The following is a 23,284-nucleotide window of genomic DNA, read 5'->3' as shown; positions in this document are numbered from 1 at the left end:
ACCACTTATATGGGAAGCCAAGAGGCATAAGGTCGTTATTAGTTTGACAATGATCCAGGTACTTTTAAAGGCTGGAATACATAAGAAATGCAAGCATTCCAGTCCATGTCATTTCATAAGAATACTTTTTTTCCATTGTCTATGTTCCATTGAGAAACTTTTATTGAAATGCATGGGCACCATGCTTTGATTTAGCATCCAGTTCCACTTTACAAATCTATGGTGAGTTCTACGATTTAAGTGTGTTATGCTAGTAGATGCTAATGTACCACCTAGCAGCAACAGAGATAAGTAGTTTAGTCCTGCCAATTGTAAAGGAAAATTATTTTCTTTGACTAGACTGTTTCTCCTAAGCCTCTTAGTTAATATTGTTTTAACACAAGAGATTTTAATTATTTATTTCTGAAACATATCACCTGTGTTGTCTCACACCGTTATAAATCAAGATACAGAAGATGTGTCATTTTCCTCTTCTTTTAAACTCTGGTTGTCATATGTATGTTAAAAGGTCTGCAGGTTATTCAGTGTGTGTTTCTGCCATGTTAAATTCAAATATATTGATAAATGGACTCTGATTCACATCCTGTAAAAGAACACAAACACTTACAGGACTGTTGTTCCTTGGCCCGACTAGAGGTTTTGTGGGACTGACACCAAATAGTGACACCGTCTTCCAGCAGCTTCAGAGTTCGCCGCTTCTGCCAGCGAGGTGCGCGTACCTTCACACATGACAAATTAATCCATTAAAATTAATTATTGTGTTGCTTATACAATCAGCTAATAGTTAATAATCAGTACTACCTTCACCATACTGGAGCCCTGCAACATCAGTTTCACATCTTCATCATCCTGAACTCCTTAAAAGAGAAGCAACAAAAAGCTGGGGTTACATTCAGATCTGATGTCATGAAAACTGCAGTTGACGCTGTTCATAATCGCAGTGAACACACACATTCCTGATCTGATTTCAGTCCCATAGTAGTAAAAGTAGGATAATGGTGACAGAATGGAGGGGAAACAGAGGGTGAGGAGGTAAAAAGGATAGCCAAAAAGGAGCAGAGCAAATTTTTTAAATGATAGCTATATAATGTATGTTCACCTTGCTCACCTGTTCACCAACAGTTTATATCGTTTCTATGAGTGATGCATTTTGACATTTTGGTGGAAGAAGCTCTAGGACATGACAAGGTGTGGAGATAGCCAATAGAGAGTGAGAGACAATTATAATATGATAGGATTGGCTTGTTGCTCTTTTAGTTTATCTCTCCACTTTACAAAACTGGTCAAGGCAGAGTCTGAGCCTGATTCTCCTGGAAGTTTCTTCCATTAAAGGGAGTTTTTCCTCTCCACTGTTGCCTATGGCTTGTTCAAGTAGTCTTGACTTTAATATGTAAAGTGCCCTGAGGTGACTTTGTTGTGAATTGGTGCTATATAAATGAAGTTAAATTGAAATAAACTGAGGGGAACTAGCAGATTGCTTATATTAGGATTTAAGGGGCTGTTGACGGTTAGAAAGCCAGATGTGAGATCTTTCAAATCTGATCTACTCATAGTAACAAATTGTAACAAACATCCGCTAATGTCACATTTTTGAAAACTGATAATTTAGTCTGGATAATTTGTTTTCGACAATAAAGGTCTATAGCACAGATGAACAAAATAATTTATGCTGCAGACTGACAGACACTAAACCAGAGTATATTGTTGGTTTTAGTGTCTCTTATCCTTGAGACTTGAAAAAAGCTCCACTCAACTCTGCTCCACCCAACCCTGCCTCTCCATGCTCTACTAAAGTCAGATGTGAGTTGGAGCCTATACCAGCTGTCATAGGGTACACCCTGGACAGTTCACCAGTCTATATCAGGGTCAACACAGAGAGACACACAAAGACAGACTCACATTCACACCTCTGGGCAACTAAGATTCCTCGGTTTGTGGGAGCAAGCTGGAGTAAAAGAGAATCCACACAAAATTAGTAAATTTCCTTCTACTTATTTTATTCTTTTTGTAACTTTGTAACCTTGAGGTACAGTTATCATGATTTATTCTCATTTGTTGTTAAATTCATTGTTAAAGTTTTATGGAAGACAAGTTTAACTTTTGCTCAAGTAATAGACTGAACTGCCTTTTGTGTTTATACCAAGTAATTAAATTGTTAAAGCCTGATTCAGTCTTAATCTTAAATTGGGTCATGGCCAATTATTCAGTTTGTTTGCAGACATCCTAAAGGGAATCGTTTCAGAGCTTCACCTTCCTGCTTATGGCTAGTCTCATCTTTGTCGGTTGCTGAACACCACATGCTGTGGTTGCCTGGGTAATGAAGGATGCATATTATGTTGTATATTATGGCAACTATCTATCACCTGTATTTATCTTAGTAGTTAAATCAATAAATATTAATTTATCGAGATCAGTTGATGTGTTGTCTATTCTATTCTATTCAAAATTAGAGTTTCATTCTTTAAGCACTTGCACTTATATTTAATACATTTTATTATATTCTGTTTCTAGTAATAAACAGTGTACAGTTAACTTCAACACTAAAACACTCTTACTTACTGAATATCCATCATAGTAGATGCCGTACTATAACACACAAAAATATACATATTGCATACTCAGTATTTGGTTGAATGTCACTTGCAGACATTTTTGGTGCAATCAACAAGTTTTTGGAAAAACGTAAAGAATCAATGTTAAGTTATAAATTAGTTTTGTAGCAAAGGCCTGACTTTCACATAATTTTAGTAGGACTTTGAAAAGTTCATTCAAAAAAACGGTTTTATCTATTCCTCAACAAGCTCTGGTTTGTGTTTGCGGTCAACTAACCAGGTTATGGTCGACACTTTCCACCATGGTTCAGTTTGTATTTAGTTTCAGCTGTATATATTAACCGTATCTCTCCCCTCTCTTTAACTTTGTGCTGTCACTGTGCTGCAACATGAACACAGCCAAAAAAAGGAAACAAAGAAAAGTCCAAAAGCAGAGTTTTCTGTCACTATACAGTTATAAACTGGTTACTTTAGTGCATGTAAATGCAGTCAGTGTTGTTGGAACTGAATAAGGCAGAAAAAAAAAAGATCTTTGTCTCATTTGACCATAAAAATTTCCTTCAGAAGGTCTTCTACTTTGTCCATGTGGCCAGCTAAAAAATTTGGTCAAGCTTTAAGGTGTTACCTTTGCAGCAGGAGAGTCTTTCTTGGACAGCTGCCTTTCAGACTATAGGGATGTAAAATTTACTTGACAGAAGATTGACACTGGTGTTCCAGTTTATGGCAGACCTGTGTTATAAATGGTTACTGGGTTCCTCCTGAACATCTGAACCAATGCCCTTATTTTGGATTGCTTATTTTGTACACTATAATTTCTGATCATGTGCAAAACCAACACTCAAATCAATGTAGGCTATACGAAACACAACAAAAACTAATAATTATAATTGTGACCTGGCAGACCTGCTTTTACTTTCATTTCATGGCTCCCTGGCTCAGATTTAAATGCCTCTCTGGTGCTGTAGCATGAGGAGATGCGTGTGAAATGCATTTTCACTTGTGTTTAAATACATTTAATCTGGGCAAGGGGTGGTGCCTGGGTAAAACATCTATGCTACGGAAATCAGTGATTTGTTTACAGCACATCATAGCTCATATGTGACTTACTGTTCCTTGAATTTCTTTTACAATTTCAATGTCTTACCAACAGAAGTACATGAATTCACCACTGTATGTCATTAACTGTGTATGTTCTCTCCCGTAGTTGTCACTTTACAAAATAAAGGCTAGGCTTAAAGTCTTTCTCTTTGATAAAGCTTATAGTTACAGTAGTTATAGTCATGCTTCCCCCTGAGATGACTTTGTTGTGAATTGGCGCTATATAAATAAAGTTGAATTGAATTGAATTGAATTTCATCATCTCTCAGTTAAGCCATTGTTGTTATTGTTTTCACACAAGTGAGTGTTCTTCCCTGTCAGGTTTTTGCATAGGTTTGCTTTTGCAGCAATTGCTGGATATAGATGTCATCAACAAAGCCACTCACTTGTGGTGAATTTTAGATAATTACTATTATCTAATTGCTATGCTCTTTTCTCACATGCGCCCAATCAGATTTTGTACTTGGGAGCTCACTGGGTAAAATCTGCAACTGACTAGGATGTTTGTCTTCTCACATAAGCCCCTTTGGAAATTATCTGGATAAACTCAGGATTCCAAGGCATATCTAAAAGGGAATTTTGGTTATCTCAACATTTCATATGAGGAAATGCTACACATGTGCTCTAAAGGGCCTCTGTGGATTTGTTATCATATACATATAACGTACCTGTCAAAAGTGCGGACACACATCCTCACTAGGTGCTTTTATTAGTTCACTTGCCGGTTACAACAGGTTAGCACAGTATTCTGCAGGGAAACATCCTCCGATCTGATTTGTGCTTAGTGGGACCATCTTTTTTGAATAGTTTGTTTGTTTGCATAGCATGTAATGTTTTATATCAGCTATGTAGAAAACAATAAATACAGAAAAAAAACACTGGATAACACAGTAGTCCAAACATTTACAAACTGTACAAATATGTGCACCGGGAAAGTGAGTTGGTTGGATATTCTATTTCTTGTAAATAATTATTTCCTCTATTCAAAGGGAGCTTTTAAATAGCTGTGGTGTTGCCTTTATGCTCATGTTCAAAGAAGGCGCTGAATCCTAGGCTTAGTAAGCAGGAATCAGCGGCTGCAACAGAAGTCTCACTGTGGTTTACAAAGGGCTGGGTCACTACACGCACAAAGGTATCTTGATACTGGAAAGATACACACACACATACATACACTCTTTGTGCGGCCATGACCTACTGTAAATGAGAACAGCCATGCTGCACCAGAGGGAGGAGTTAAGTTTGTGTATGCAGCAGTGTTTGTGAAAGCTAAGCTATTTTAGTGTGGCTTAGAACCAGATTGCCCTCTTTAAAGTGATCGCACAACACAGGCTCACCCCCACCGCTACCATCATGGAACAGTGTTGTCGTGATGAAACCATGTGGTTTGACTAAAAAGATGCAGGTGTGGTGCATTTAACCAACTAATGCTGTATTACATGCCTACAAAGTTGCTGATGTTTACTCAGTCAAGAGAGGCCACAAAACAAACAATATGGTACATATTATGGCAGCAGGTAGTGAAAAAAGTACTCAAAACACTGGTTTTCAGGTTGTATTGAAGTAAAAGTTTCATTAGGTTATAGGCAGTAAATGATATTAGAGCGTACATTAATCCCCTGCAATAGTACTTTACAAACTTACAATAATATTTTACTATTTGTAAAGACTGTAGCTCAGGAGGTAGAGCAGATTCCACAAATCTGAGGGTTGTGGGTTCAATTCCTGGCTCCTCTGGCCACATGTCAAAGTGTCCTTGAGCAAGACACTGAACCCTGACTTAATCACTCCCGCTGAGGGCAGGCCAGCTGCAGAGCAGCTGACATGAGGGTTTGTGAGAAGTAGTATGCGTTTGGGATACCAAAAAGGTAGAAGAATTCTATATAAGTGCAGATAATTTACCATTTAAGAAAAGTGCTGTATTGCAGTACACTAATAATTTACATGTAATGGTGCTTTTGAACCCACAACCCTAGGATTGGCATTTGAATTAATTCATAATTGTAGCCATCAACTATGCAGGTACAAAACTACAAAAAACAAAACAAAAATCTGTACCGGGTTATAACATATTGAATGGTAAATGGTTATATAGCGCTTTTCTACCTATTGGGACTCAAAGCACTTTACACTGATTCTTATTCACCTATTTACAGTCACAACCTCACACACTCACATACCGATGGGGGAGCTGCTATGCAGCTGGTATTGGGCTCCATAGCACTCACCGGGAGCAACTAAGTTGGGGTTCAACGTCTTACTCAAGGACACTTCAACACGTGACCGGAGTAGTCGGGGATCAAACCAACAACTGCAAAATTGGTGGACAACCGCTCTACCTTTCTTAATGACTCCTATAATGATTTAGCCTCAGAATTACTTTTAATCAGGACTTTTAGGTCAGAATTACCACGATTTTCTCTAACGAAAAGACTATAGCTATAGTTTTGCTGGATACCAGCGATTTGACATGACCTAGGTTAGGTTGAAACTGTCAGAACAGAAAGGTGATAATTCTACTATGTTGTTGTTATTGAGGTGAAAGTGCATTGCACTGGAGTGTATTATAGGTAGAGGTGGTTCTAAAGTTTTGGCAGCCTCATGAACTTTAAATAGGTTTAAATTGACATTCAAAAAGTTTTCAGACCAATCAAAATTGAAAAAAGTAAACTTTTTTCAATTTTGATTTGTTGCTGCCTGATACTACAATTGTTCTAATTGATTCTATTTCTACACTCAATACCTTACCCTTAATAAATACCCTTAATACCCTTAATAAGGTTAAAACAGAATTTTAGAAATGTTTGCTTATGAATGAAATGGAAAAACTGAAATATCACATGCAATTAAGTATTCAGACCAAGTGTTGTTGCAACAACACTTGAAATTTAGCTCAGGAGCCTTCCATTTCTTTAATCGTTGCTGAAATGTTTTAACATTTCTACATACTCTTACATACTCAAGACACACACCTCTCTATAGAAGGCCTCATACCTGACAATGCATAGTGTATCAGAACAAAAGCCAAGACCTCAGAGAACAGGATTATTGCAAGGCACAGAGCTGGGGAAGGCTACAAAACATTCAGGTGCACACTGCGATGGAACAAAATGAGATGGAACAAAATTCCAGAAAGGACAAGCTTCACTGGGTTTTATGACAGAGTGGCTAGACAGAAGCATTTCCTCGGTCCAAACACATGAAAGCCTGTTAGGAACAAGATTTTCCAGTTTGATGAAACCAAGATTGGACTGTTTGACCTCAATTTAAAGTTTTATGTCTGGAGGAAAACAGGCACTGCTAATCACCTGCCCAATATCTTCCCTACAGTGAAGTAATGGTGAGGGCAGCATCATGCTGTTGGGATGCTTTTCAGCTGCAGGGACTGGGAGACTGTTCAGGTTTTTAGGAAAGCTGAATGGAGTAAAGTACGGAGATATTCTCAGTGAAAACCTGTTCCATAGATCCCTGACTTGAAGCCTACTGAATATCTCTGGAGAGTCCTGAAAATGGGTGTCCACCAACGGTCCCCATTCAACTCGACTGAGTTTAAAGGTATTTGCAAAAAAATGGCAGAAAATTCCCTAATCAATGTGTACAAAGCCAAAAAGAATTGAAAATTGCTACCAAAAGAGTTTCAAAGTAATGATTAAAGGGTCTGAATAGTTGTCTGAATAATGTAATATTTCAGTTTTTTCTTTTTAACATAACAACTGCAACAAAAACATTTGAAAACGTGAAGGGGGTCTGAAAACTTTCCAAATGCACTGTAAATTTTATTTGATATGATTTAATAATGTTAATCAATTTGCTTTTATAATGACTGATGTGCATAATGTTGAGTTGAGCTGTGTATCAACAAGGACTATACTTACTAAGTCCATAATTCTTTAACAGGCAAATGCATTTTAGGAAAACATATTTACAACCAAATTATGTTTTCTAATAATGTATTGAAGACATAAATTGAAACACCCCCCATGCTCCCCCAACCTCCAGACAACTGTTACATTAATAAATCTATTGCTATAGTCATTCTTTCAGTCTTTTAGGCTAAGTAGCATATAATATGATGTGCTATCCTAAAGGTTTACATCTGTGAATATGTGGTTTAACATGCAGTTAAGTCACTTGAACAGAGGTTGCTCATCTCTGTACAACATTTAAGTCTTTTAATTATGATGTGCATTTGATTCAGTTTTTGGCAAGAAACGTCAGCCTTTTAATGGCAGCACTGCTGGAGTTTTTATTCTGTTCAAAGATTTCACTGATGGGATTGTTTCATGAGATGCTGAACTTTTATTCAAATAAAAATTATTATTACAACCATCAGCATCTCAATTTGTTGACCTATGGCTTGTTTTACTGTAGTTCTCTGACAGTTAACGGAATAAAAGTGTAAGGTTCAGTAAGGTATCAGTAACACTTTATAGATTGCTTTGCATGCTTTGACAATGAACACATCACGCAGGCTGTATCACACGCGTAACACTCACCCAGATTCCTCAAAGGATCGATGGCCCTTGTCTCGGACGTCCCAGCTCTGTTCTTTTCCAGCGCTGCTGCTTTCTTTCTGTTGCCCAACATCTTTTAAGAAAGCTGCGCTTGATCCCACTTCTTTATTCTTCTTGGGTTATTCTTAGGTCTTCTTCTCTCTTTTCTTGCCTTCTCGGGAGCCTTCCCTGGTGTTATCTCTCTGGCAGCGGACGTCAGGCTAGTGGATAATTTGTATTGAGCTTATGCGGGAGAACAATGTGAAAGCCACCGCATCCACGGAGCTTTGTCGGCTGCTCGTCATGCTTTTTATCCTAAAGAAGAAAACAGGAGGCAGGCCAAGCTCTCCCCCTGCTGATGTCACTGACTCTGGATTTATCAACACAGAACAGGAGGAGTCAATGAACGTAGCACAATAACCATTTCCTTAGGTGACTTTCAGGTTAAAAGTCGCCTCATTTTCTGCAGCGACGAAATATATATATATATTTTTTTTTTAATTAGGCTACTTACGTAACCTAGAGAATGTACTTATGTAAAATAATTTGCATCAAAAAATAGATACCTTATGTAGACAATTGAAAGAGAGGATTATTTTGTAATTGATATTATTTGATAATCAAATTTTAATTAAAATTATTTATTATCTATTTGTAAGTACATAAAGAAAAAGATTCTGGAGAGAATCATGTTATCAACAGCATTAGATTCACTACTGTTTCTACTATATTGTGGTTAGTGGTTTAGTACTTGTACTTTTGTACTTTAAGAAACATTTTGAATATGTACTTTTTTACTTCAACCTGAGTAAAGGATTGGAAGTAGTACTACTACGTCTTGTAAAGTATATTTTCAGGCAAATACTTGAACTTTTACATGAGTTAATAGTTTATGTACTTCTAAAAAAAGTGTACAGAAAGTGGAATACTTTCTGAAGCCACTGTATTGATGAATAGCTTGTAAATTTACATTAGTTTTATCCATCACAAGTTTTTTGTTGCTTACATTATATTGTGTGATTGTACTTATAACCTAAGTAACACAAGTTAGTAACTATAAATAAATTAAGTGAAAACGTGTAAAACTCATAATATTTGTCTACGGAATATAGTCCAAAAGGGATATAAAGTAGCCTACTAATCAAATTGACATACTGAAATAAAGGTTTATTTTAAATAGAAAATAATTACATAAGCCCAATATTCATAGTTTTGTAAAAATACTAGTCTTACTTAGCACATTGCGATTAGGCTTTTGTTTCGAAAGTTAGTTATTCTCTGTGTTGGTCCTAATCCTAAATGGATTAGAGACCACGGAAAGATGCTCACGTGTACAGTGTGCAGCAGCCTTCCTCCTCTCGGTCCACTAATTTCTAATTTGAACTAAATTATCATCGAAGTGATGGCTCTAAAATCCTCTGTCTGGTGTAATTAGGACAATGGTGCTGCATAATTGATTTCTCACAAAGGATGTTGTCTGTAATACCGGGCTGTAAAAATTTGGTGCCTCTAGTTAAACTGAAAAAGGGCCCGTGGTGTCTGAACTGTGTCCTAAATTGCACTGGCAAGAACAATTAGATTATAAAAAAGTGACAAGAATAAAAATTGCAGGATACAAAAAGCCTATTTTAAGGATATTGATTTTACTTGTAAAGAAAGAACAAGATCTTGTTAGCTATGCATTTTACTTCAGTATTTTTTAGGGTACTCTAAATGTTCCTTTAGTCAATTTCTTAATATTTCATGATTGTGATTAATTTTACAACAAACAACATAAATAATACTTTGCAAAAATTCCGTCAAAATTCTCTAATTAAGTATAGTAACTTTTTTAAAGTAGCACGAAATTATAGGAAAATAAAAAAAGACAAAGACTCTCTGTACATATGTACTCTCAATACATGCTTTAAAAACGTGGTTGTTGTTATTATTATTATTATTATTATTATTATTATTATTATTATTAATGTCACTTTAAATGTGGGCGTGCCGTATGACCGGACGCGGAAGTTGACTGTATGACACTACAGAGTGGCCAGATTAGCTAGTGATAAGGGTCAGTACCCGTGCAGGTAGGTCCATACTTTAGGCAGTTTCGCAGATTAATGTTATCGTCAACGAAAATCCAGAAACACACAAATCTACAGTAGCTCTCCGCTTTAGTGAGACATTTCCAGCATTTCCACGGTGTTGGTGATGGTAGGGCGCAGGACACATAGCATATAAGGTAAGAACAGTTAGCAAGTAACCTAACTCCAAACTATAGTGGACATTCTATTTTAGCCAGGGAAGCAAACCCAGGAAACTTCCAAATTGCGTAACTAATGTCATGCTGTAGCGTAACTTAAGTCACTGTCAGTTCTGTGGTTCTAAATGAAAGTCCAGTTTATTATCATCAAAAGCAGCACCTAATCAGAATGAGTTTAGGCTTCACATGTTGTGGGCAGAGGTTGTTAAAAAGTATTAATAAATACAATATTGAAGTACGTTTTTGTATGTTATGGTAAAATTGCTTGATGATCATACGGAATCATATGGAAGATGCGCTACAGCAATAATTGCTTGTTTAGTATAATATATTGTATTAATATAATACAATATATTTGTTTTTTACTGCTATTAATTGTATTAGTCAATAGAAGAAATGAAATTAAGGACTTTTCAAAATAAATACGCAGAAATTAGGTTTAAAATCATTGTCTACTTGAATCTGTTCAAAATTAAATTCAACAAGCACTAGTACATTCATGTTATCCACATCATCAAGTGGATAATGTTTAAAATACTTTATTAAGGTAATTCTGAGGCAGTCTACACCTGTTTCTAGAGATGAACCCGAAGACACAATTGTAAAAAGCAACATGATATTTGGGTACAGTTAGTTGATTTAGGTAATAATGTTTTGATTCCACTCACTTATCTGACTTCTTCCTCTACACTGTGTTTTTGTTCTCTTTAATCTCCCTATGTATCCCTCCAAGTACATTTATCACATCAGCCTCATGCCAGTTCCAGCTATGGCAGAGCATGTTGTTGATCACCAGAAACGGTTTCAGGCTGCTGTGGATGTGATTCATAACCTTCCTAAAAATGGTATGTAAATGTGTTTCAGTTGTGTGTTGCATCTAGGTTTGCTGTAGCATAAAACAAGAGAAACAAGAGAAATCTTGATCATGTCACTATAAGAATAGAAGCTTTTGTAGCTAATTGAAATTACTACAAATGAAATGTTTAGTCATGTTACTGTCAATTAGTTTGTGAATATGCTAACAATAAGATTTTAAATCTGACATTGTATTTAGGCTTCAAAAATCATTAAAATGCCCCTGACTACTAAAACCAGTTGTGTCTGATTAGGGAATTAGTTTCCCATTGTATGATTACCTCTCTTTATGTAAATAGAAATTAAACATGCCAAATGCGTGTTGTCTTACAGGCTCCTACCAGCCATCCTATGATGTGATGCTGCGTTTTTATAGTCTGTACAAGCAGGCAGTGTGTGGACCCTGTACAGTGCCTTGTCCTGCCTTCTGGGACCCAGTGGGTCGCTACAAATGGTTTGTATGAGTATATGTCCATGTATGACTTTGGAATTGGTGTTGGGTCACTTTTTGCTGATAGGAACTGGCTATTAAGCTGCTCTGAAAAGTGGTCCATTTACTGTCCATGATGTAACATATGCAGGATTTTTACTTGGGTGTATGTTGTGTCTGTAAGAATCACTTTGGGGTTATCTGACATTGTGTCAACTCAATATATTAGAGAACTTTTATTTAGTTTAAAAAAAAAAAAAATCAAGAACATATGTTCTTGATACAAAAGATTTCATTTAAATTCAAGTTTATTTATATATAGTGCCAATTCAAAACCAAGGTAACTCCAAGCACTTTACAAAATAAATGCTAGGCTTAAAGTCTTTCTCTTTGATAAAGCTTATAGTTACAGTAGTTATAGTCAGTAGCCTATAGTAGCCCCCCCCCCCCCGATGCACTGAGCTCCTTTCCTCCTCTTGACCCGCCTCTCCTCTCACCACACAATTGTCACCACTAGATGACATTTACTCTATGTGTTTTCTCCTGTAGTTGTCTTTCTCCTTCTCTTTCCCCGTCTCTCTGTCCCTTTCTGCAGGTGTCCCCTGGCTTTGAAGCTGTGTGTTTTCCAGTGTGCAGCTACTGGTCCTACCAACCTCCCCAATGTTTTGTTGTTGCTTTTTGTTGCTCTTTTTCTTTTCTCTCTTCACTTTCCACTCACCCCAACCGGTCAAGGCAGATGGCCGTCCACCCTGAGCCTGGTTCTGCTGGAGGTTTCTTCCGTTAAGGGGAGTTTTTCCTCTCCACTGTTGCCTATGGGTTGTTAAAGGGGGAATTGTTGGGTTCTCTCTATACATCTTTATAATCTTTACTTTATTCTGTAAAGTGCCTTGAGATGACTTTGTTGTGAATTGGCGCTATATAAATAAAATTGAATTTAATTGAATTGGCTAAAACACTTAGGTCAAGACAGATTAAACCTACCTTATAGGCCTTTTTTAAAGATAGATTGATGATTCTAGCAATGTTGTACATGACGATTGATCTGTCATATTTGGGGGGAGGATCTGGTGAATTCCTTCTCTAATAGCTACAATTTTATTTATAAAGAAAGTCGTAAAGTCATTGCTGCTCAGAGTTAAGGGAACTATGGTTCTTCTTCAGGCTGGCAACAGTGCTGAAACAACCAGGGGTTGTTCTTATTGTCTTCTATTAGTGATGAATAATATGCTGCTATGGCATTACAGGCTTTTTTTGTAAATTTTTAAACTGCTTTTCCAGGTTTTAGGATTCTTGTAAATTAGGGAAACGCCACTTCCTTTCTAACTTTCATGTTGCCTGCTTTAAGTTGCGATTTTGTGAACTTTACCATGGAGATCGCCTCTTCTGGATTGTTTATTCTTAGACATGTTCTGGATGTAAAGCGTAAAATTTATGTTCATTATTAGGGCAAAAAATATAAAAAAAAAATGTATGGATGTTTAATGAGGGCCTTAAAAAGAACACATTGCACTGAATATAAAAATGTCATATTTAAAACACTGAGAAAGAGTGCCAGTTTACTGAGTCGGCTTCAAGTTGTTGTTAAAGTTAAGATAATAAGGGCAGGATTTGTATGTTTGATCAGACAGTGATTTAAAAGAACAGCCTTGTGCACTGTCAAACTGAGTTAACTGTACATTTTTAAAGATTTTCTGCACTAACTAAGCTTGTGGAGTCAATGTTTTTCTGGACTTTTCCTGTATTTTATGTGAAGAATTCAGAATCTTTTAGTTTGTTTTTGGTGGGTTGGCGGTGGGGAGCATGTCTGTTTTTAGATGCTAGTTACAGGCTCGAAGGTCCCCAGCATAATTAGTACTAGGGATGATGGAGTTACAAGGTAATGACTCCTAACCATTCAGCTATCATGGTGTGTCCTGTTTGTAAGCAAAAAACATGACATGAACAGCAATGTGCAGATTCCCAATGGGATTGAAATCAATGAAAACCTTTGCAAAAAAATGGAAATAATTGGAAACGTTTAATCTACAACTTGTGGCATAAACTGGAGAATTTTGTGCAGCCATAAGGACTAATGTTTAACAGTAGATCTTTTTTTGACTGGTTGTGTGTTAGGAATGCCTGGAGCCGCCTTGGAAAGATGAGCAGTGAGAGTGCCATGGCAGCGTATGTGGATGAGATGAAGAAAGTAGCTCAGGAGGTACAGCATTTATTTAAATTATACAGCATATTTCAGTTCAGCACTGCAAGTAGAAACTGCAGCTGAAAGTGCTATGGTAATGAATGTCCAAATAAGTGAATCAAAACATTATTCCCCCCCTCTTAGATTCCAAATCCATTAGTAACACAGTACATCAACATGCAGTGATTAGTATAGCTTTCTACTGACTTGGCAGGTTATCAACACTATGCCCATGAATGAAAAGACAGCCTCACTCTTCCACCACTTTGAGCCTCTTTACCAGGTGATTGATGACATGCCTCGGCCTCCAGAGTCACTGTTTGCATTCAGAGAAGGTCAGTGACATAAGGGTGTTTAAAAGCTGCTGCAGGAAGTGCAACCGGCATAAAAAACTCATGCCAAATCAACGTTCAGGCTGAAGGCCGTTGATTGAGTGATTGTCTAAAAGTGTTATTGTGCAGGGCTTACAGGCAGTGAGGAGGCTGATGGGCTAACAGAGATGAAAGGTAAAGATGAAGCACAGAAGAAGCCCGAAGAGAATTCTTCTCATCCAGAGCATCCAGATCAGGAGCCGAACCTGTCTGAGGTTATAGACCTCACTACCAACACCCTTCCTAATGGTAAGTAGTTTGTGCAGTTCCACTCCTCACACTTCTCTTGTTGCCTGTCACTATATTTATTAATCTAAACTGTTTAATTTTTAAGAAGCAGTTTTGGTGTGAAAACAAGTCAGATCCGTCTTGTTTAAGATCACAGTCAGCTTTTTGCCTAAATCTATGACCCCTGTGTTCATCTACACTGAATTTTACTTCACCAGGTAGTGTTCAGAACACTTCGTTTCCATACTAAAATACTCACAAAGCTATGGCACTTTTTAGACATACCATAGTAGATATGGTAGCTGCTGGATATTGGGATTTCTCTGGCTTTGACACAATACACCCACAAGCGCAGTAGACATTAAACAGAATTAGAAGTGAGATGAAATGCTACAACATGTGAAATGATAGTGTCAGCAGTTGCAGGAACAGATCTGCTGCCATTTTAGGAGCCAAAAAAACACCAAAGCTATGTATAAAGATATTTTGAATTATTTCAGATAACTAGAGTCAACTCTTAAAACTCTTGAACTCCTAAAATGGAACATTTCAACATTTAGATGTTGATTTTTATATGGACATGTCAGTAAAATGTTCGCATGTTTGGTATCCAGCTTTGGGCTGCTTAAGTTGTTACTGTCCAGGCTGCCCATATCTAAACCATAGTGATTGTGTGTTTGCTGCAGCATCTGTGATTACATAACGGAAATCTCCTAATTGTCTCTTTACTGCATCAACAAGATAAAGGGATGTTGAGCAGTCAGGAAAACGGATTTAGCCAAATACACCCCCTAGTGTTCCTGATGACACTAAAGTGCTGGCTGTTTGCACTAGTTCATTTTGGGTGTAAGATAACTCCGTCTTTCTCTAATCTGCTAATCAAGGGCTTTAACTTAGTAAATACATTTCTGGACAAATAGAGGTCAACCGGCTCCCATTTATTTCCAAAATGTTAACAACACTTTAGATCCATTACTGGACCCCAAGCATATTGACTATGATATGATATTTACATTCTTTAAACCAGACATTAAGAGGGATCACAAAATTGTGCTACTGGAGCACAATTTTCTTGAATGCTCAGTCTTCAGGGTTATATCTTCCCGTATGCTTATAGGGGAATGTCTAATTGATTCAACTTTAATTCCTCCCATCACTCCACCTCCGCAGGTGAAGTACCTCAGTTGTACTACTTTAAAGTAATGCTTTTAGCATTGGGAGTGCTGCTACTCCTTTTTTTTTTTGGTAATTGTGAAGTCTGAAAATGTATTGGCCCTTTGACTTTTCTATATGAACCTTAAGATAGCTAATTTCCATTCATTAAATTGTTTTAGAGGTCTGTCTACTGATAGACTGATATAGGAACAAAATTCATGGTAAAATCTTTATGTTTATAATTTTTATTTGATCATACATACTATGGGGTGACTGTGGCACCGGAAGGTAAGAGCAGTCGTCCACCAGTTTTTGTTTCGATCCCAGGCTTCTCTGGTCAAATGTCGAAGTATCCTTGAGCAAGACACCGAACCCAAACTTTGGTTTGGTCCTGGTGAGTGTTGGCCAGCTCCCCCATCGGTGTGCGAGTGTGTGTGTGTGTGATAAGTGCATAACAGTTTATTTGTTGCCAGGTTATACAGAGATATGCAACATAATCTGATATCTCATCACCAGAACCAAAAGACTCAGAATTATTAAGTCTTTTGTTTTCTCTGCAGAATCCTCAGTGTTTTTCCTAGGTTCTTTCTTGGTTTGCTTCACAGTTCTGATTTATCTTTGTATCTGCTGTTTCGTTGGAGATTTTTTTCAGCTTCTCAATGGGTGTCATTAAAGTGGAGGGAAGGTTTTCGATGTTTTCAGCCATTAGTCTTTTCTTCTTTGAATATTGTAGTGCTACTGTTGTGCCGATAGTGAGTCCATCTTTGAAATGTACTCTGAGTTTTGCTGGGGGTGGAAATGCACACCCTTGTCCTCCTTAAGTAATCTTCTGATATGTGTATGTGCTTCCCTGTTCTTCTGAGTTTCTATGGGGTAATCCTGGTCAAAGGTAACCTTTTTTCCATTGAAGTGTATTTCTTTCTTTCTCCATGCATAGCAAAGCCTTTAGTTCTGTATTCAAGAAAGTAGATCAGTAAACAGACCAAGGGAACTTGTACTGGTTTAGGTCAGAGCGCCCAATAGCAGCACTGTATATCAGGTAAAGTATTCGGATGGGACACGTCTTTCTTCATAAGGTTTTCAATAAACTCCTGCTTATTATTATTTCTTATTATTTCTTCATGAGTGTGTTTCAAGATCTGTCAGCTTTGTTTGGCTATTGTCTTGTATCTGTAGGGTTTAGCGCAACAACTCTCTGGCTTCAGCACACCAATCCTCCATGTCTGTCATCAGTTGTTCTACATCCTCTACGTGGCCTACTGAATCCTTCAGAATTCAAATTAACTAAAAATACATAATTTGGGGGAAATCTGAATCACCTTCTGTGAGCTCTTAGTTTATACAACCATTTGTCCTGGTGCCATACTAGAAGTCCCCCTCAAGCTATTGATCTGTTTTTTTTTTTAAACTGTAGACTCTGGAATATGTGATGGTTTGGTGCTGACCAGCGACTCAGAGAGTGAGACCTTCTGTGATTCTGTGGAATCAGTGGAGCAACTCAGGAGTATCAAGGTATGACTTATATCCTAAGAAGCTGGCTGTGGAAGCGGTGACATCAGACAGTGTAACAGTGTCAACGGAGAGATTCATCTTAATGAGAACGTTATAGAAAAATAGGATATTTGTCCACAGGTTCTGGTGAAGTCCAAAGGTTTTCAGAATGGCTATGTGTCCTTGGAGTCCTCTCTGTGTTTAGAGGCTCGACAGGCTGGAGCAGGCCAAGGTGGAGAGGGAGCTGAGGATGTGAAGGGTCAGGTCCCCATCAGGAGGAGTCAAGACAGTGGACAGGAAGACCCCTACCACAGCTGGAGAGAACGTGAGTTTCCACCACTGGTGCATAACTCTGTGTGTTTAAACCTGTCATTTGATGGATCAGACACACTGTCATTCTCCAGGTGGCATTCCTCAGGGCAGTCCAAGGTGGGGGGCCCCAGGTGGAGGCAGTGGGGCCGGACGAAGAGGAGGGGACGGTTATGAGGGTGGTGCAGAGAGGCTCCATGATGCCCAGCTGCAGCAGCAAATCATCCTGGCTCTACGGAGGCTAAGACAGGACATGAGCAGTGTGATGGAACGGCTGGATGTGGTTGAGAGGCTGGCTGCCAAACATGTCAGTTTATTTTGCTGTTTGTGTTTGAATCATTGTTAGAAATGCATGTGTGTACGTTTTAAGTAGTTTTTGGAGACAGGGAGCTCTTTTTTTAAACAGGACAGTATTTCAGATTCACAAAAAACTTGAATAACAAAGAACAGGACACATTCACCATTTTGAGTCCCACAAAAACTACAGCCTTCTTTGAGCTCACTGCTTACTTCTCTGTGTGTGTGTGTGTGTGTGTCTGGGTCTGTGTGTGTCTGTGTGTGTATGTGTGTAAGAGACAGGCTCAGGGATCTGAATGGAGACCCTTTGCAGCCACAGCTTCAGAACAGGTAACGGAAAAACAGCTTCCCATCTCAACTCAAATCTGCTAGATAAAAAGTATCGTTAATCAATTGTCTCAAAATCAGCTCAGTTACCTTAGGACAAAAGATATTCCTACCTCAGAGTAGGGCTCTTTATGAGGCATTCTACTGCTTTCAGCGAGGGTTACGGCTGCTCTTAGAAAACACAACAGTCAGAGCCGTAAAGTAGGCCAGGTGATATGGTCAAAAGTACGTGAACTTAATACAAAAATGAACAACCCAAATTTCACTGCCTTGCTGTATTGCTATGCATGTCACAATACCTCTCTTGATTCAAAATCCATATACAGTATTAAACTGTGCTGGTCCCCTGTATCTACAGCCAGATGTGCAGTATTCTATTTTAAGCAGCTGTAAATAAATAAAAATAACATCCACTAATAATAAGTGCAGATTGGACTATGTAATCTTCTAAAACACAGGTTACCTACCTCTGTCATGTCCTTGTTTGCAAATGCAGTAGTGTAGCACCTGTCATTGTCACACAGTAGCTGTTGTGTGAAGCCCTTTCGCAAAAAGAAACAGAGAGGCGGTAAGGCCAACACATCTGTTGGCATCTCTAAGGAAACTGTGACAGTAGCTCCAGAGGACTTCTAGGACTGCTTTCAAGTAAAAGCAGAGGAAGTAATAATCTCAATATTTAAATTTGGGCTTCTGTCACATTCACAGAATCTTTGTATGTCTCTTGATGAACATCAGTTAGGACATTTCTGGACATTTCCTACATAAAGTATGTTAATAAATTGCTTTTCCTAAAAGTGCCCTAGAACTTTTGGAAAGGTAAAAGTGAGTTCCCCACGCTGAAATTCTTAGAAAATTCAGGCCCAGTTTTCTTTTGCTACTAAATATCTTCAAACTAAGTGGTGTGAATGTAAATTCTGGACCTTTTTAGCTTTTCACCGTTAAAATTTTCTCTCAGGAGAAGTGGTGGCCATTTGACCTGTCGGGGCAGACTGTGCTCCTCTTCCTGGTGTGGCCTTTCGTGGCTCAGGGTCTGATCCAGCTGTTGAGAAAAGCTCAGAAAAGGAGGTGCATCTCTTCATGAAGTCAGCTGCTGAAGATGCTTCAGTAATTTCCCAACAGTGATTTCAAGGTTTAGAAAGGATTTAATTCCATAGAGTGCGTTTAAATGGACTAAAGTAACCAGGTTACAGTCTGCTTTCATGGGAAAGCTGTTTTTTTTTTGTAAGTGTCATGTATAAAGGGGAAAACTGGTTTCTGAAATTGGGGTAAGGAATTATGGAAACCTGGTTTCCCAAGGAAGATTTCTGTTGGATAACGCTGGTAACTCTGCCATGTGTACACTCAACCAGGCTTCTAATAAGCTTTCTTCAACTGCCCGTGTGTGTAACCAAATGCTGCACACAGTAAGCTGCATGCAGCTTAGTGACAGAATGAATGAAGAGAGTCATTAAAGTCATTAAAAGAGTTAACAGGGTGATGCCACCTCATTTTAAAAACACGTAAGGTCTGACTGAAATTCCAATTTACACAAAGTTTCTTGTAGAAGTCTAAGTAAATGGTAAATGTTCTGCGCTTATATAGCGCTTTTCTACCTATTGGCACTCAAAGCGTTTTACACTGCTTCTTATTTACCCATTCACACTCACAATGACACACACAGATGGGGGAGCTGCTATGCAGCAGGCCAACACTCACCGGAAGCAACTAAGTTGGGGTTTAGTGTCTTGCTCAAGGACACTTTGACATGTGACTTTAGGAGCCAGGGATTGATCCAACAACTACAACATTGGTGGACGACTGCTCTGCTTTCCTGCGCCACAGTTGTCCCAAGTATGTGACTTGCACCCATGTACTTCAGACTGTTGTGAATCTGCTGCATGTGCCTTTCCTTTCTCTCACCCTGTGCTGTCACTGTGCTGCAACACGAACAAAAACACAGGCATAAAGCTGTAATTTCTGAAATATCTATTGGCTACAATATTAGACTGAAGCATTCAGGTGACTGGAACAAACTGGACAATATTAGTTGAATTGCTGACCGATTGCTGATCTCTGTGGCTACACTTTGTCTTTGTATTTTTTAATTTTTTTTGTCTCCTGTAACACTGTCTTTCCTTTGGTTCAGTGCTTGATATCTTGTGCTTATCCATTAATTAATTAATTATTAATTTATCCAGTATTATTGTAAACAAAGTCAAACTGTTTTATTAGAACTTTCATCTCTTGTGACTGTAATTTGATAATAAAAGCACACTGAGCTGACAAGTTTAATTGAACATACTGTTGCTAAATGAACTGATTTCAAACTGCTCAAATTAAAAATCTTTATAAAACAGAAATCTGCATTAGCTCGAGTCTGTGGCAGTAATTAAGAATCTGCTGTTTAGTAATTCTGGCTTTTTGAATTTAATTCACAATCTACAACTTCAAAGTTGATTCCTTTTTCATTAGGGCAAAATTTCAATTTTATGTTATGTTTTCCATTTGTATTCACATAATAAGCCATATAAAGAAATTAAGTCTCTTGACCCTGGGGCCAAGCAAGGGGTACATTTTAAAAGACTGGTCAAACCAACAAATGCTGAGTAAACCTGAAATTTAGGCTAGATTCATGTTACCAAATCTTTTAGTTAGATTGGTTTTTATGGATCCAATAATGTTGGCAAATGACGTTTTAGTCTCAAATGATGAGGTTTGCAATATCACTGTTTAATTTGGTTGAAAGAGCATCGGACTTATGCACGGTGCCACACTATCATTAGACCACAGACCACCACACACACTCAACGTAGCATGAACCAATTCACATTTCACAAACAAACATAATTTCAGAAACAAATAATTTATTTATAGTTTTTATATATATATATATATATATATATATATATATATATATATATATATATATATATATATATATATATGCACATGCACACACATGCAATGTGCACACACAGAGGTTAACTTACCAAGGCTTTGTACAATTGTTACAAAATTCACAAGGGCACTGAGAGAAGGACAGGCTGCTCTAGATATGATTAAGACCGCAGTCATTGGCAGTACAGTTTGGTTCATTCTGGGATAGGTGCAAAAATACTTTCAGGTAAGACTGTTTTTTGGATTTAAGTAGGTCAATTGCTCACTCAGCTACTCCCATGACAATACTTAATACTGATATCATGTAAACAGTGGAGTAGGTACAGGTTATCACAATTCTCCATACAATGTACAATTGCCCAAATAAAACAAATTTTTTTTTGGCATGGCTTCAAATAGCTGCCGCAAATTATTTTGCTAAACAAAACAGTTCTTGTCTGTCTGAATACAAACAGATACACACACACACACACAGAGGAAACACAAAAGGCTCGTGTTTAACACCAAGTTATTGCATATTTTATATGCATGCACTGGTGGCTCGTGGAAGTTTTGGCATAATGTCCAAGTCACATTGTCCAGAAAGAGAGCTTTGAAGTTCACTTTGAATTCACAAGGGCCTTTGGAAGAGCTTGTAAAGGGCAAAGAAGTAATTTGAAGTGTGGTATCTTATGCATTAGCGTGCTGTAATATTTGTCCACACTGTTAAATAAATTATTACTGAAAACTTGTGGAAGAAGACACCATCATACTCTATGAAGAACACATAGATTTAATGAATAACATAGCTTGACTGCTGAAGTGCTTGCTGCTGAGGTAAGAGCAGCCTCTTTCTTTACTTTTTTAGGTCCTGTTTATTCCTACCATTTACTAATTTAATTTACACGGATATATATTATGGGGGTATAAGGAAAGAAACTGAAAAATTTTTATTACACTAATTTTCAAGAATGCTTAAAATTTAACATCAAGTTCACAATAATTTAAAAAATTTACTTGTGGATTCCTGCAAATATTTTTTCTTTCTGTGAAATATCAGGATTTCATTTCTCAGTATTTAATCCCAATTTTCTATTAACAGTATATTAACTAAAAAGATAAGTGCATATAAATTTATTTGTAAGTAAAGGAGCAAAGATAATAGCTTAAAAATTAGTTGTGTATTAGAATGGGTGGTTGTCTCATTGTGGAATCAGACTCCTAAAAATGCACACACATCTTCAGCATCAGCATTAAAATAAAATAAGGGCAGAGCCTCAAGACAACTAACACTTGTCCTTAGAAGCGATGACACATGTAGTTCAGTTGTGGTGAGTAAAGGGCAAGTGCTCGGTACTGCTGAATACTAATCACAATTTCGACGCCACGCTCTTGTCTTTTCCTGCGGGCCTAAGGCTGATCTCCTCAGGACCACAGTGGAAGATCATGTGGAGCACTGACGTTTCCATCCTGAGGTAGAGGAGGCAAGAGTAGGAGCGTCCTGGGCAAGACAAGGGAGGGAATCTATTTGCTGAATGGACCTTGAATCTACAACTGATCCCTGAAGAACCCCAACAGATCCAATTTGTCCTGGTCTTTCCTCAATAACTTTGACTACCTCCACTTTCTGTGCACTCCACCTTTTAACTATATCCTCATTCCAACCCAGCTCAAGCTCAGGATTCATGGATATAGCCCTTATCCTGCCGCCTCTTGTCTTCCTGTAAATAACTGGCACTGGTTGGTTCCAGTCTAGCTGCTTGGTTTGGTAAAAGCTGGAAGACTGGTAGTGGCTGTGAAGCCTGGTGGGAGACACCCACAAAGGGACCATGGGGTGGCCTCTTGCCAACTTTTGAGGCCCCAAAGTAGAAGTGCTATTAGTCGTAGGTGGGAGTCTTATGTTTGTTGCATGGCTTTGATGGTGGGAGTAGAAGAAACTGTTTGGATGAAGCTGAGATACATTCCCTGGTGAGGTAATTCTCTGCCTGGACTCCCTTGGGAATTTTATTATGCCGTTGCTTATCCCCCCCCGCCCCTCTTTTTCAGCTTTTTCTCCTCCCACCTGTGAATCTGTTACCTCTGTTGTCTCTCTAGCTTTCACACCATTTCCCTTTTTGTCCTTTTTGGATATCGTATGTTCTCCCTCTGCTTCCTCTTCTTGTCCTCTATCGTTTTCCCCTCCTTCCCCTTCCCTGTAGATGCTGGCTTCGACTGGCTCACGGTCAGACTCCTCGTCAGTGCTACTGCCTGGCAAGTGGGTACTGAGACACTTTTTACGTTTGCGGGTCACAGTAGAGATCATGGAAGTGGGCAGGAAGTCCTTGGTGTTATGGTCTTTCTTGGAGCCCAAAGAATTCTGTAGGTGTGAAATTCAAGTGAAATAATGCTAATTGTAGTT

The 23,284-nt window shown here is 38.1% G+C and overlaps 3 protein-coding genes across 19 annotated transcripts in view; 1 reads left to right on the top strand and 2 right to left on the bottom strand.

The window, feature by feature from the left end:
• Positions 1-8,516, bottom strand: part of plcd3b (phospholipase C, delta 3b) — a 36,531-nt gene extending 28,015 nt beyond the window's left edge. The window contains exons 1-3 of the mRNA XM_067508965.1: positions 8,144-8,516; positions 802-857; positions 608-719 (exon numbers count right to left, since the gene is read on the bottom strand). Coding sequence (XP_067365066.1) covers positions 608-719; positions 802-857; positions 8,144-8,234 — 259 coding nt within the window. The 5' untranslated portion in view covers positions 8,235-8,516. The remainder of the gene's footprint in view (positions 1-607; positions 720-801; positions 858-8,143) is intronic.
• Positions 8,517-10,145: 1,629 nt separating this feature from the next.
• On the top strand, positions 10,146-21,280 carry acbd4 (acyl-CoA binding domain containing 4). 3 transcript variants are annotated; one of them, XM_067508963.1, is made up of 11 exons: positions 10,147-10,367; positions 11,122-11,233; positions 11,577-11,697; positions 13,786-13,870; positions 14,067-14,187; positions 14,314-14,472; positions 17,021-17,118; positions 17,239-17,422; positions 17,502-17,713; positions 17,986-18,033; positions 18,986-21,280. In XM_067508963.1, exons 2-11 carry the CDS (start codon positions 11,143-11,145, stop codon positions 19,109-19,111), a joined length of 1,245 nt encoding a protein of 414 aa, XP_067365064.1. In that variant the 5' UTR covers positions 10,147-10,367; positions 11,122-11,142; the 3' UTR covers positions 19,112-21,280. The 3 variants fall into 3 exon arrangements, with proteins under 3 accessions (XP_067365065.1, XP_067365064.1, XP_067365063.1); XM_067508962.1 differs by having other exon boundaries at positions 17,980-18,033; XM_067508964.1 differs by lacking the exon at positions 18,986-21,280 and having other exon boundaries at positions 10,146-10,367; positions 17,986-18,918.
• LOC137129742 (rho GTPase-activating protein 23-like) overlaps positions 20,854-23,284 on the bottom strand; it is an 86,327-nt gene continuing 83,896 nt past the window's right edge. For 13 of the 15 annotated variants that reach the window (XM_067508952.1, XM_067508951.1, XM_067508945.1 and 10 more), the window contains one exon: positions 20,854-23,242. In XM_067508952.1, the coding sequence (XP_067365053.1) occupies positions 22,331-23,242 (912 nt within the window). In that variant the 3' untranslated portion in view covers positions 20,854-22,330. The remainder of the gene's footprint in view (positions 23,243-23,284) is intronic. The other 2 variants (XM_067508960.1, XM_067508961.1) reach the window with 2 other exon arrangements.

This window comes from Channa argus, chromosome 7 (assembly GCF_033026475.1).
Source record: "Channa argus isolate prfri chromosome 7, Channa argus male v1.0, whole genome shotgun sequence".
NCBI lineage: Eukaryota > Metazoa > Chordata > Actinopteri > Anabantiformes > Channidae > Channa > Channa argus.
Note: the sequence above shows the minus strand (reverse complement) of the source record. Positions and strands in the feature narration are given on the sequence as shown.